The 13,071-nt window shown below is 46.6% G+C and overlaps 1 protein-coding gene across 1 annotated transcript in view; it reads right to left on the bottom strand.

The window, feature by feature from the left end:
• LOC109316434 (aldose reductase-like) overlaps positions 1–8,076 on the bottom strand; it is a 14,563-nt gene extending 6,487 nt beyond the window's left edge. Inside the window, exons 1-5 of the mRNA XM_019544509.1 lie at positions 7,947–8,076; positions 4,466–4,633; positions 2,411–2,527; positions 1,522–1,599; positions 154–276 (exon numbers count right to left, since the gene is read on the bottom strand). Coding sequence (XP_019400054.1) covers positions 154–276; positions 1,522–1,599; positions 2,411–2,527; positions 4,466–4,633; positions 7,947–8,012 — 552 coding nt within the window. The 5' untranslated portion in view covers positions 8,013–8,076. The remainder of the gene's footprint in view (positions 1–153; positions 277–1,521; positions 1,600–2,410; positions 2,528–4,465; positions 4,634–7,946) is intronic.
• Between the last annotated feature and the right edge of the window lie 4,995 nt (positions 8,077–13,071).

The raw sequence follows: 13,071 nt of genomic DNA, 5'->3' as shown, positions 1-13,071 counted from the left end.
ACACACACACACACACACACACACACACTATATTACTCCTCACACATCACTGCTTTCTTGTGTCCCAAAAGCTTTTTGGTAAATTTAGTACAAATGTGTAGCTCAGCCAGTAGATGCATATTCAGCAGAGATCAGTGGAAATCAGCATCTTACCTGGTTATTTACAGGCTTATATTTTAACCCAGGCTTGTTCAAGAGTCTTTCAATCTGTTCATGGTTGAAGTTGGAAATCCCAATGGTTTTCACCAGACCTGCATCCACCAACTCTTCCATAGCCTAATGGATCAAGACAATGCCATCACGTATCTGGTGGTGTTATTACCAGTTTGGCTTTTTTTCTTTTTATTAAGGCAGAATAAACTGTTGGAAATCAAGCCACATGATCCAATTGTCTCTTCTTACTTAGAGTCTTTGTAGCTGAGTTAGTGCATGGTCCAAGCATGTCCAGTTACCAAGAGTCCATGTGGGAAGGTGATGTGGGCAGAAAACCTTCTGAATGAGACACACATCTCTCTAAGAGAAAGTTTTCATATATGAAGCACTTTTTGGCTCAGTTTATAGAAGCAGAGGAAATTACAGTTTGATAAGTCTTTCGGGTAGTTTCTGATATGAAAAAACAGAGATGAGGAACCCAGACCTTAGCCTTTGTTGGTTACTGACCCCATATCCTTTGACTCCCACTCTGACTTGTAACATTATTGTGTGGAAAAAGAGTTCCCAGAATGCAGGCAGGTAGCTCGTGTCTCTAGCTTAGACCCCAGTAATCACTCCCTTCCTGTCCTACCCACATTCCTAAAACAACAGAATGTCACACCCAACATGAACGTCACAACTCTGCCAACCTGTTGCTTCTCTTACACTCTGCCAACATATCTTTCATCCGTAAGGCTCACTGGCTAGAAGCTCTGAGTTCTTCAGAGGCTAGACCGCAACAGGCATTTGCTTCTGAGTCTGCTGATCCAGCTGTGATCTGAGCTGGAAAAGTATGTACCCACAGCCTTAGGGAGCCACCCAAATGGTGCTACCAAAGCCACTGGGAAAAAAGGAACTGTGTTATACAAAACCACTCCATTAATCCATGTCGTCTGAGCTGAGGTGGCAGCAGCAGACTTGGAATTATGCCATTCAAAAGGAATATGCAGGACAGGTAGAGACCCTGAATTCCTGGTAATGGAAAATCCCTGTGTGAAGCCCCTTATTGTATACAACAGTTCCCTGCACCTGAATGGGCAGGAGGCTGGAAGCTTAAGGGAGTGTCATTCCAATTAGAGGTATGCTGCCAGGGCCAGGCTAACCTGTCTGCCAGATAGACCATGGAATAAGAACCTGGCTCAGTGGTAGCTTTTGAGAGTCTGTTGCTTCGAAAGAAACAAGGGGAGGAAGCTACTGGAAGCACAGAGGAGTGAATGTGTAGACCCCCCTCCAAAGTACAGCCTGGCAAAGTCTTAGTTTGCCCTTGCATACAGATTTCTATTCAGTCTCTAATTCTGACTCAGAAAAATGGAGTGAATATTAACCTACCTCCCATGTGTCCAGAATATCCGTGTTACTGGGGATAACCATACCTTTGTCATCCATTGGATGACTCTCCTCACCAGCCTGGAATTTCAGATCAGAAGAGAGAGATTTGCTTTCAGAACTGAACATTCAGAGTTAGAGGCCAAAATTCTACTACAAGTTTGACAGTATTCACAGAATCCAACTCAACACAGTTCTTAAGTATATACATTATGTTGGATCAATGGTAGCACTCATGTTCTTAAGAGCTATACACAAACTTGATTACCTTGTTGAACTGGGAACACAGTGTATATGGTGATGTGATCTGTGGCAAGGAGATGAGAACTAGTAATCTCTGATCAGGTAATTATTTAATAAATCAAGAGAGACAGAAGGACGGAGGAATAACTCCCCCATTCTTTAGGATAGAATTTTATTCCAGTGAATAATTACAGCTAACTCCGCTACTTCTTCATCTTCTGTTGATACTCAGCCTAAGAAGGGCCAGGGCCACCACAAGCGGAAGAGACACAGCATTATTCCACCTTATAAAGCTCACAACCTAAAGCCCACAAATATGATACACAATTGTACTTTCCTGAGGAGCACTCAGGATTTCCATTAACAATACAATTCTCTCCAGCTGAACAGGTCTAGATGTGGAAGGCCCTACTCCAAACCTATGTTCACACTACAGTAAACTCAGCCTTAACTCTTCCTTTTCCAGGGAGAGGAAGAAAATTAAAGTGATTTCACATTTCTGTTGCAGAAAAGACATAAGCAAATAAAACCAGATACATTTCAAAAGGGAGGCCAATCCCTCCTTGACTGTCTGCAGGATGGTAAGGAGAGAGCACTCTAGGATTCTGTCAGTTCAGGGTGGAGGAAAAAGAACAAGGAGTTACACTACCTTGAAACCCATAGGAAAATGGATAAGGTAGAGGTCCAGGTAATCCAGTTTCAGGTCAGCAAGGGCTTTCTGGCATGCTCCCTTGACCAGGGATCTCTCATGAAATGTGCACCACAGCTATAGTGGGAAACATGAGTATAATAGTTACTCTGAAACATCCAGGATCTCTACAATAGGACAGTGGCATGTCTCATATACCTTCTGCTTATTTAGCTCATATCAAAGACTTATAAAGGCCCTTAAATTTTGGTGTCAGATTTAAGCTGTATAGCACAAATTTGAAAACAATATTGATGCAAAATGATCAGACTTTACATTTGTAATAAGAAACTGTGAGAACAGAGTACAGCTTCCCACCACCTATGTAATACTGAGAGCTGGAAAAAAACTATGCAACTATTTCAACATTTGAGAAAAAGCTTTTCAATATTGATTGTATAGTTTACCTAAGTTCAAAGCCTGAGAAGATTATGGTAATTTTCAGGTTTCATTTGGCAGCTCTGATAAACTGCTCCCCACAAATCCATATATTGCCATGAAGTGAAAGCTAGATTTGGTTGTAATTTGTAATGAAACATTACATTGATGAGCGAATGTTTGAGGTCTGGGTGCTGATGGAGGAGGTTGTCAAAGAGAAGTAATGCAAATGTTTAGCGGTTTTTTAAACAAAAAATGTCCCAGTTTTTCAATGAAAAAATAAATGCAGACTTTTTTGGTATTTTAATACATTATAAAAAGTTATCAAGATGCAGTATTCCATTTTAGCTTTCCTTAGTTTTTTAGAATTACTGAGGCACCTAGAAAACCTAGTAATTTTTATTGGAAAAAAAACTGATTTTTTTGTTTTGATACAAGTAAAAATTTTCCCACAGAAAACAACTGGCAGCATTGCCATAGCTCTGCTGAAGAGTTTAAGAAAGACTAGAGACACACCACATTTACACTGATATAATTTACACTCATTCTGTATAGCAATGTAAATCATACTAAGAGCTGAAGCAGAGAGATGACCCTGGAAGTCAGTGGGTGATGCCAACACAGCACTTTGCCATTCAGTAATACAGACAAGGTAATATGAGGCATGGGCGACTGGTGCCTCCTGAGTCTGGGGGGGCCAGATCACTGACTGGGGGGAGAGGTCCCCCCAGCAGCCGACTGCCAACTGGGGGTGAGGGGGTCCCTTGTGGCTGAGCCCAAATACACCAGCAGCCAGCACTTCCGGTCTTGCAGCTGGTGTTTCCAGAGGGTGCACGGCTAATCTCCGTGTGCACCCCCTACACATGGCCAATGCTATGGGGTGCCTCTAGATGTGTGGGGAGGAGTGTTGCAGCAGACTCAATTAACCTGCTTGATTAATCAAGTCTACTGGAGTGTGCTAATTAGCATGCTCCAGAAGCTTCTGCGTCTTCTGTATCAGTGTTCCCATGCTTCAAAATGGCTCATTGAATAAGTTTTAAAGCTCCCCCACTGCCATTTTGAAGTGTGGGGACAGATACACAAGACACTGAGGGCACTTTAATTAGCTCTTGGAACCTGTCCCCAACCCCACTCCACTCCTGGAGCATGGATAAAAATCCCCTGGTTTGCCTACTGCAAGCAGTTAACTTTGGTACATCATGTGCTGTGGGTATGCCATGAGTCTGCAGTGCTTACACCAGTGTAAAATATACTGGCATAATTTTACCCCGACTTTTCCTGAGGTAATTCCAAATCAGATTCAGGTAAGTTGTGCAACAGCTTATGTCACCCCTCTGCTCCTTGCAGAGATGTAAAGTGATGTCTGACTGCCCTGGGAGGCAGCATTGCATATGGCAGCATCACTGGCTGTTCTTTATGCCATGCAGGCTGCTGGTCTGGCAGTACAGCTACTTCTGTTTTCTTCACCACCCTGCTTCATTATGCTACTAGTTCCTTGTTTACATTGATTTAATCAGCCTTCATGGTAGTATAAATGTCTGAGTATCTGAGCCCTTTTGAGGGCAAATTCAGAGGAGTCTACAGGTGACAGGAATATAAGTGTCCTTTAGTGAATCTAAGTGACAGTCAGAGGCATACCTTACTGACAATAAAAAGGTCTTCCCGTTTCACAGCTCCTTCCTTGATTTTTTGCTGGATCCCATCCCCAATCTCACTCTCATTCTTGTACAAGTAAGCACAGTCGAAGTGGCGGTATCCAACGTCAATCGCAAACTTCACCGCCTCTGCCACCTTTCCTGGAGGAGCCTGAAGGCCAAAAACCAAGCATAATTAGAAGTTTTCTCCCCCATTTCCAAGTGGCTAAAAACTACCCAAGAAGGGACTGTGCTAAATCAATGACATATAGGTCCCCCCTACCTGTTACAATTATTGTGCAATTAACTAATTACACAATTAGCTTAAGACCAACTGCACATGCAAAGTAGCTAACATGCCATAAAAAGCTCCAACCAGTTATAAAGTTAGACCTCAAAAATGTGTACTAATTTTATAGCTGGTTGCTATTGAGCTTTAATTTACAAGTGTAGTAGGGTCTCCCTACAGCTGAGGGTCCCAGCTGCAAGGGCGGACCTTGCCTAGCCTGAAACTGAGAACACTCTCAGCTCCAGCAGCTGCTGACCCTGGGTCCCAGCAGAACAGGGACCCAGAGCCTGCAGCTGTGGATGCTGGGCTCAGCTGGATCCTAAAAACCCTGGGGCTGGGGGATTATGGTAGCCACAATCCCTCAGCCCCAGGGGTGCATGGAGTGCCCCTGTGGGTGGTGGCCCCTCAACTGAGGGGGCTTCCAGGCAAGGTTAGCTTGCTTCTTCCTAGTGCAGGGGGAATCCAGGATTGGGTTCCAGGAATGAGCCCAGCGAAAGGGATGAGATCAGTGCTCCTCAGTATGAGCGCACCCTTCAGTGTATGGGTGCTACACAGTAGCTGATCAGATTTCCCCAACAGGATCAAGCATTTTAAATCAAAGTTGGCGGCATAAAGTTGAAACAGAGTGTCAGTTTATAAAGGTTGTAAGTTGCAAAACGTAACTCAAAATGTTGCAAGTTGAGGACTGCCCGTATTTCAAATGATTCCCCCATTTTCACAGGGGTCCTGCACCTGGGAGTTTATCATAGTAGCTGCATTTATAGAGGCATAACTAACTGCCCAGGTAAGCCAGTACAATATTTTTTATGGGAAGAAATCCAGAGATGATAAAGCACTAAGGAAGAAAGATTTGGTCTAGGTGCATTGGTAAATGTATCATTTGAAAAAACAGTATTGGATTCAAGGATCTGTAGCTACTATGGTTTCAATTATACATAAATCACTATACAACCACCACCCCGTGCTTACATGTGGTTGTTGTCCAATTTCTACTTCCTCTCCTGTGGCATGTTACAAGGTATACAGAAGGTTCTAGTTTATCATGAGCTGTTTTCAGGTTGTGGTGTTCAAAGGAGGCAAGACTATTCTTGCAGATGCTCTTGAGTAAACGTTGATTACGTGATTGCCTGATATCACAATGCTTTGGAGATGTTCCAATCTCATGTTCCTACTTTCACCTGCTAAGATACTTTTACACACAGAGTTGCACGACTGAGAGAAACAACTTGCCTCAGATCAGCCACCTCCTCCCCATCAACTGGGATAATAGACTGGAGAAGCTGCATATTTGAATGTATACCAGATAGTAACATCTAACGCTAGCTCCAACTGCAAGAATGACTACTGCATCCCCCACAGCCCAGGTATGCATTCCTGGACACTTAAGAAATACTGATGCCTATCTTCCATTTAAAAATCTGGCTATTTCTGTCCAGAAGCAAGGGTAATTAAGTTCTTCTCCCCTTCACTCCTAAGTCAGATATTTTCCTTAACTCCATTAGAATTAACTTGTGTGGCTAAATCCTCTGGCTGGATTTGCAAGTTTAAACCCAAGAGTCCGGCTTAGAAACACATGGACATACTTGTTCCCTGACTGAGTAGTAACTTTGGCCTAGTGTAGACTAGAAACCATTTCCAGCATAGCTGCCCTGGCAAACCCTCGTTTGTAAGCATAGTTACAAGGGCAAAGAAAGATTTTTGCTGACAAAAGCATTCTAAATGATGGTTTCCAATGATATTACTATTCCAGAAAATGGGTTGTCTACACCCAAGGCTCCTCCTCTGCTATTCTTTCCTGCCCTCTTCCACACTACTGAATTCCAATATTTGCAATGTCAGTTCCTGGGACACTGTGTATTGGCACAGTGCTGCCTTGGCAGCGTAGGTCTAGCTCTGGGTAGATCAGTACGTTCAGTTATTAATTTGACTAACCAGTGATGTACTGTGGGTCTCTGGCGCCTGGGGGCCAATGCTTGCGTTTGTGCCTCCTCCCCCTGTCCTTCTCGTAGCAATACGTAAAGTCACATCACACGATAAGAACTCTGAAGGGCCTGGCCAGCACCCCCCTGCCCAGGCAGGTACCTGGTTACTATGGCCGCTCCCACCCAGTTAGTCCATCACTGGTAACCCCTAAAGGTCAAGACTTCATTTTCCTTGCTTGTATTCCTTGGTTAACTTTTAGTAATGTCTCAGCAAAGCAACGCTGAACAAAGTAAAGGCATTTCTCTAGCTTGAGGGCTTACTACCTGCAAAATGGTGGGGGGCCTGTTGCAAAACAGAAGACTGAGAGCTTCTCAAAGAATGCCACAAAAATGGTTGATGATCACAGGAGATTAGGGCTGGAAGGAATCTCTAATCCAACCCCCTCCAAAATCACAAGCATATTTTTCTTATCTAAAAAAAGGATTGGTTGCATTGTTCTCATCTAAAAAGTGTTGGTTGCATCCTTAAAAAAAGGAGTTTTTTAAAACAGCCAGGAGTGTAATTATACCAGACATTATATAGCAAATTAGAGAGAGAGAGAGAGACAGAGACAGAGAGAGAGAACAAACACTGTATCACTTCTCAGGTGGACACAGCTGGCAACCATAGGCACTGGATGAAAAAACAAGGGAATAAGAAAACACAAAGATGGAAATAGGTGAACGAGAGAATACGTGCCATAGATACAGTTTGCAGAGAAGAACTTTTCCCCCTCCACAGGCACACCAGTATGAAGCCCTTGATGCCCGAGGTATTAGGGCAGTGGTCGCCAACCAGTGGATCTCGATCCACTGGTTGATCCCCGAGGCTCTCGGAGTGGACCCGAGGCTGGGGTGGGAGGCTGAGCGCCGGCCTGCGCCCAGTCAGTATGTGGGGCGGGGACTAGACCAAAGCTCCTGAGGCGAGGGACAGTGCCCTAGAGCCAGGAGCAGGGGTAGGCTGAGTACGGCCCCAGGCAAGCAGCAGCTGGCTGCCCTTCTGCGCCTGGAGATGAAGGACAGAGCCAGGGTAGCCCTCCTGCCACTTGTCTGGGCCGGACGGCAGCCGGAAGTCGAGGCGGCCGGGCCGACACGCTCCCAGGGTGGGCCCGCGCGGCCAGGCTCGCACCCAGGCTCGGCCTCGTTCTCGTCCTTGCCCTCGTCCTGCCCGTGCCGAAGCCCAGCCTGGCTGCGCGGCACAGCGCAGGCCGAGGAGCTGCCCGGGCCGGCATTACCTGCCAGGTGCCCAGCCCCACGACGGGCATCTTCACGTCGCCCCTCAGCTGCAGGTAGGCAGCCATGACTCCCGCCCGCCGGGCCTCTGTGGCCTCCCCACCACGCCCTCTCTCCCTTTAATCGCTCTGGCCCCGCCTCAGCCGCTGGGCGGTGGCGACGGGGAGTGAGTGCCTCAGCCGCCTGGCATGCCTCTCCCCCGCCCCCCCGAGCTGCGGAGGCCGAAGCGAGCAGGAGCCGCACAGCCCGGCAGGCAGCTGCCCCGCCCCGAGCAGTCAGCGCCTCTTGCCTCGGCCTCGGCCGCACGCCTTCCTTCGCGGCTCCCCCACGCCCCCGGGACCGGGTTTGTCTGTAGCTCTGGGCCAGCGATAGGGACTATTCCCTCCCCCTAGAGCGGCGTTTCTCAACCCGCATATAGGGAAGGGTCACGGACAAACTTTACAAATGGATTCCCCTTTAGGAAAGAAAAGCATGGGAAACTGCGGCTTTCCCCCGGGAGGCTGGCAGAGCTCCAGCCTGCCAGGGGCTGCTTGGGGTCCCCCCGCCCCACGCACTGGGGGCTGGCGGGCAGCGGGTCAGGAGTGAGGGGCACTGAGTTAGGACCGGCCACCGATGTTTCCGTATGGGTCTTTGTACAAAAAAGGCTGAGAACGCCTGCCCTAAAATACCTCTTTCCCTTTCCCTACATTCCCCTCCGGGATGTATTACAAGAAAGCTCTGATCGTCTGGCATCTCCCAGTGGCAAAGCCTTGGGCCCTCGGCAGGTCTGAAAATCAAGTCCCTGGTGTCTGAACTTTTGCTGCCGCCAGAAATGAAGATATCACTCTACCCCTCGCACCAAACTGGGGGCGGGGGGAACAGGCTTTTGCCGATGAGGGTCTCAACCTCTCTGTGGGTGTGTTTCCTTGTCAATAAAACAAGGACAATCCTTCCCTACTTCTCTGGGTTGCTGTGCTGCTCAGTTAAATAATGTTGAGATCCTAGGATGGGAACAATAACAGATGTACACAAAATGTTACTGCCCTCCTGCCTAGTCAAACTACACCACAGGCATTTCCTATGTTGCCTTTGGGTAGCACAATACATGTGCTCCGCACACTAAGCCAATAAGCAAACCCAGGACTGAGAGCTTACTAGTGCATACCCAGAGCTGCTCTGAAGTGGCTGCATCACATCCCTTCTGGAATTAGCACTACAAAAAAGATTGCTTTGTGTTGTGCACAGTCCCCTGTCTAGCACATAGCAAAGTTGCCACAGAGGGACACACTGCAGCCAGGGTGGTGATGGAGGGCAGCGTCTTTGCTCCTTGGCCCTCCAGGGGACCTTGTCAACAGATTGGACAGGGTTACTGAGGGGCTTGTTTCATCTGTTGTTGCTGCTGTGGCAACAGCTGATGGTGTTGCCTGATCAGGTAGCCTCTGCCTGATCCACCTCTGCCCACAGGGCTACCTGCAAGCCAGCCAGGGGCAGGAGATTATCAGGCAGCAGAGACTGACTGATCAGCCCTTCATGCTGCTGCAGCCCTTTCTCCATTTTTGCCCCTGGCAACAGTGCCAGGGCTAAGTCTGTGTTACTTGGTGTGGCAAGGATGGATCAGTCCTTGCCAGTGATGTCACCCCAACTTCTGACACCATTGCTACAGCCCCAGCTGCTGGTGGTAAAGCACAATTCACATTTCAATTCACATTTCAATTCCCTGGCACTTTAAAGTTGTTCCTTGTGCTGTTGTCAGTGCTGTGTGGCAGCAGGGCGTGCACAGGGTGGTTTCAAGGCTGACTGAGATAAGGATGTGGAGTTTTTGCAAAGAGATGAGTCCTGAACATGTGTCAGATAAATACCCTCTTCAGTCACTTAATCAACCAATATTTTTGCAAGCTAGGTCCAAGAGCTCAAATGACATCAGCAAAAGAATTTGAGAGTCAGGTAAATGTGTCTGAAACATGTGAGAGGAAAGGGTTTCTTAAGGTGATATCTTTTATTGGACCAACTGCATAGCTGGGGTACAGTTAGACAAGGTTTCAAATACAAGAGATTTCTTCCTCAGGTCATATTGCATTCAAAGGCTTGTCTAACCCTTTTTCAGGTCTCCAGCTATTATAGCCCATAGTATGGGGAAACTCAGAAGTAGGTGTACCTATTGCCTTAAAAAGGCCATCCAGTTTATGCTATCCCAGAACCAAGTAATAGGGAAGTAGACCCTATTACAGAATGCCTAAGGTTAGGGCCCCTGAGATATAAATCCTGCTCCATTGAAGTCAATGGGAATTTTGCCACTGATTTAATGGCACAAAGTATTCAACCCTAACTCTTATTTAGGCATCTCCCTATCTCTGTTTTAATGTTGCACCCACCAGAATCATGTCTGAGCAGCTTTTAGGAAGCTCAGTGGAGTCAGTTATTTGAGTGTCTATGTATGAATTTAGATGCCAGGTATCAGGCACCTGAGATTCAAACCTCTAGCTCAGCTTGGCATTTGGCTTGGCTCTATATCTGAGTGCCTTCAACCTCTGGGGGCTTTCAGCACATCACTTAGAAGTCATTTTACACCATTTTTCAAAACAGATTTTCAAGTCGCCCTTAAAACTGCATGTATTATTACTTCATTCTCTGCATTTTGAACTGTTCTAGTCATAATTTAACATTATAGACTGAATTCCATGGACTTTCCCATATCTTTCTATTCAGCATGGACTGGCACAATTACAGAGAAATCATTTATTTAAATGATTTAATCTATGTTTTTAATATTCCTAGTTCAACTAAGGACAAGAGAAGAGGTAGACAAAGATACTGTACAGCCAACTGGTTTGTCTGTGGGAGGAACAAAGAGGGCTAGATAAAAAGGGCTAGGAAAACTGTCCCCCTTATTTAGGTATTCTTGTGAGATATAATTTGCAGATGCTTAGCCCATGTCAGCCTGTTTCCACCTGGCTAAGGAAGATAGAATGTACCAAAAACACACCTGAAGAAGATAAATGTCATGCTTTACATTCAGACCATTCAGCCAGCTCTAGCAGATCAACCAACTTCTTGGCAGCTATAGACAACCTGTTCTTGACGCAGGCTGTGGAGGGGTGGATTAGGAATAAAGCCACTCTGGACTTGGTGCTGACCTAAGGGGAAGATGTGGTAGGTGACCTGAAGATCGGAGGTGCTCTGGGTGACAGCGATCATGATTTGATTAGATTCAACATCCACCAAAAGACTGGGAATTCTACCAGCAGAACAGAAGTCCTAGACTTCACATGGGCAGACTTTGGTAAGCTCAGGAGTCTAGTTGGTAAGGCCCTTTGCAACCAGCGGTTGGATGACCTGGGACCTCATGAAGGATGGTGCTTCCTTAAAGAGATTATTCTCACTGCTCAAAAAGAAGCCATCCCCATGCAGTCAAAAAGAGGGAAAGGAGCCCAGAGGCCCACCTGGCTCAACAGACACATTAGGGAACTTCTCAAAAAGAAATGTAGATGCAATGGAAAAACAGTTCAGCATCCAGAGGATAGTATGCTCATGCAGCCAGGGTTGGCAGGCGTGAGACAAGGAAAGCCAAGGCATGCATGGAAAGCAAGCTGGCAACTGAAGTTAAAGAGAGCAAAAAAATCCTTCTGTAGATACATAGGGAGCAAGAAAAAATCAAGCTGTACTGTGGCATCCCTACTGACTATGGAGAAGAAGCCCACAGTTGACCCTGGTGAAAACACAGAGCTTCTTACTTTGCATCAGTATTCCTGAAACAAGGCGAGAACTCGTCACCTGTCCAGAGGTACGGAGAATACAGCGATGACAGTAGTCCACATAAAATCAGTCCTGAACAGGTGATGATACTTTTAGGTCATATGGAAGTTTTCAAGTCAGCTGGGCCAGATGACCTGCAGATGACTCTGAAAGTGGTAAAGGAACTGGCCGAGCTCATAGCGGTGCCTCTGGTGAGGCTGTTCAAAGAGTTGTGGAACTCAGGAGTGGTCCTGAATGACTGGAAGAGCGCTAACATGGTGCCCATCTGTAAGAAAGGAAAGAGGAATGACCCTGCTAGCTATAGCAGTCAGTCTGACATCGGTCCTGGGAAAAATCTTTGAAAAATTGTCAAGGAGGCCATCAACCACAAACTCGCAACTGGTGGGGTACTGAGAAACAACCAGCATGGCTTTGTTGAGGGGAGGTCATGCCTAACAAACCTGGTGTCCTTTAATAACCAGGTAACTAACCAGCTGGATGTGGGACAGGAGGTAGACATCATCTACCTAGATTTCAGCAAGGCCTTTGATACTGTTTCCCATTAAATCCTCTCAATTAAGTTGGAGAATACTGGTCTAGACCAGGCTACAGTGAGGTGATTTGGCAACTGGCTTAGTGGCTGATCCCACTGAGTGGTAATTGATGGGGTGGCCTTATCTTGGAAGGCCATCTCTAGTGGTGTCCCCCAGGGATCTGTGCTTGGGCCCATGCTCTTTAACATCTTTATCCATGACCTGGATGAGGGAGTTAAAAGTGCAGTGATTAAGTTGCAGATGATACCAAGCATTGAGGATAAGAGGGCACATCTGAGGACAGGACAAAGATCCAGGGTGACCTTGGCAGGCTGGTCCTATGGGCTGAATGTAATCAGATGAGGTTCAATAGGGACAAATGCTGGGTCCTTCATCTGGGAAGGATGAACCCTCACCGTACTTATACAATGGGTGGTGGTGCACTGGCTGGCACTGCATCTGAAAGGGACCTGGGGGTGACAATTGACCAGACTATGAATATGAGCTGCCAGCATGATGAAGTCACCAACAGAGCAAACAGAACTCTGGCTTGCATCTGCAGATGTGTCAGCAATAGATCCAGAGAGGTGCTCCTCCCCCTCTGTTTGGTGTTAGTGAGGCCACAGCTGGAGTACTGCATCCAGTTCTGGACACTGCACTTCAAGAAGGATGTAGACAAGCTTGAAAGTGTTGGTGTCACTGGTCGTAACCCTAGGTAACTCAGAGGGATGGAAGACCACAAGTGTCGATGAAGCTCCTCTGCTCTAGGCCGAGGCAAGCCAGGGCCCCCCCCCTTCCTGAACCTTTGTAACACTTTCTTTGAACTTTTTGTAACCTCCTGTAACACTGGAAAACAGGATGAGTAGCAGGCAAGCTGAAACTC

Source organism: Crocodylus porosus, unplaced genomic scaffold, assembly GCF_001723895.1.
Source record: "Crocodylus porosus isolate Cpor-Errol unplaced genomic scaffold, CroPor_comp1, whole genome shotgun sequence".
Lineage (NCBI taxonomy): Eukaryota > Metazoa > Chordata > Crocodylia > Crocodylidae > Crocodylus > Crocodylus porosus.
This window is presented reverse-complemented; position numbering and strand designations above follow the sequence as displayed.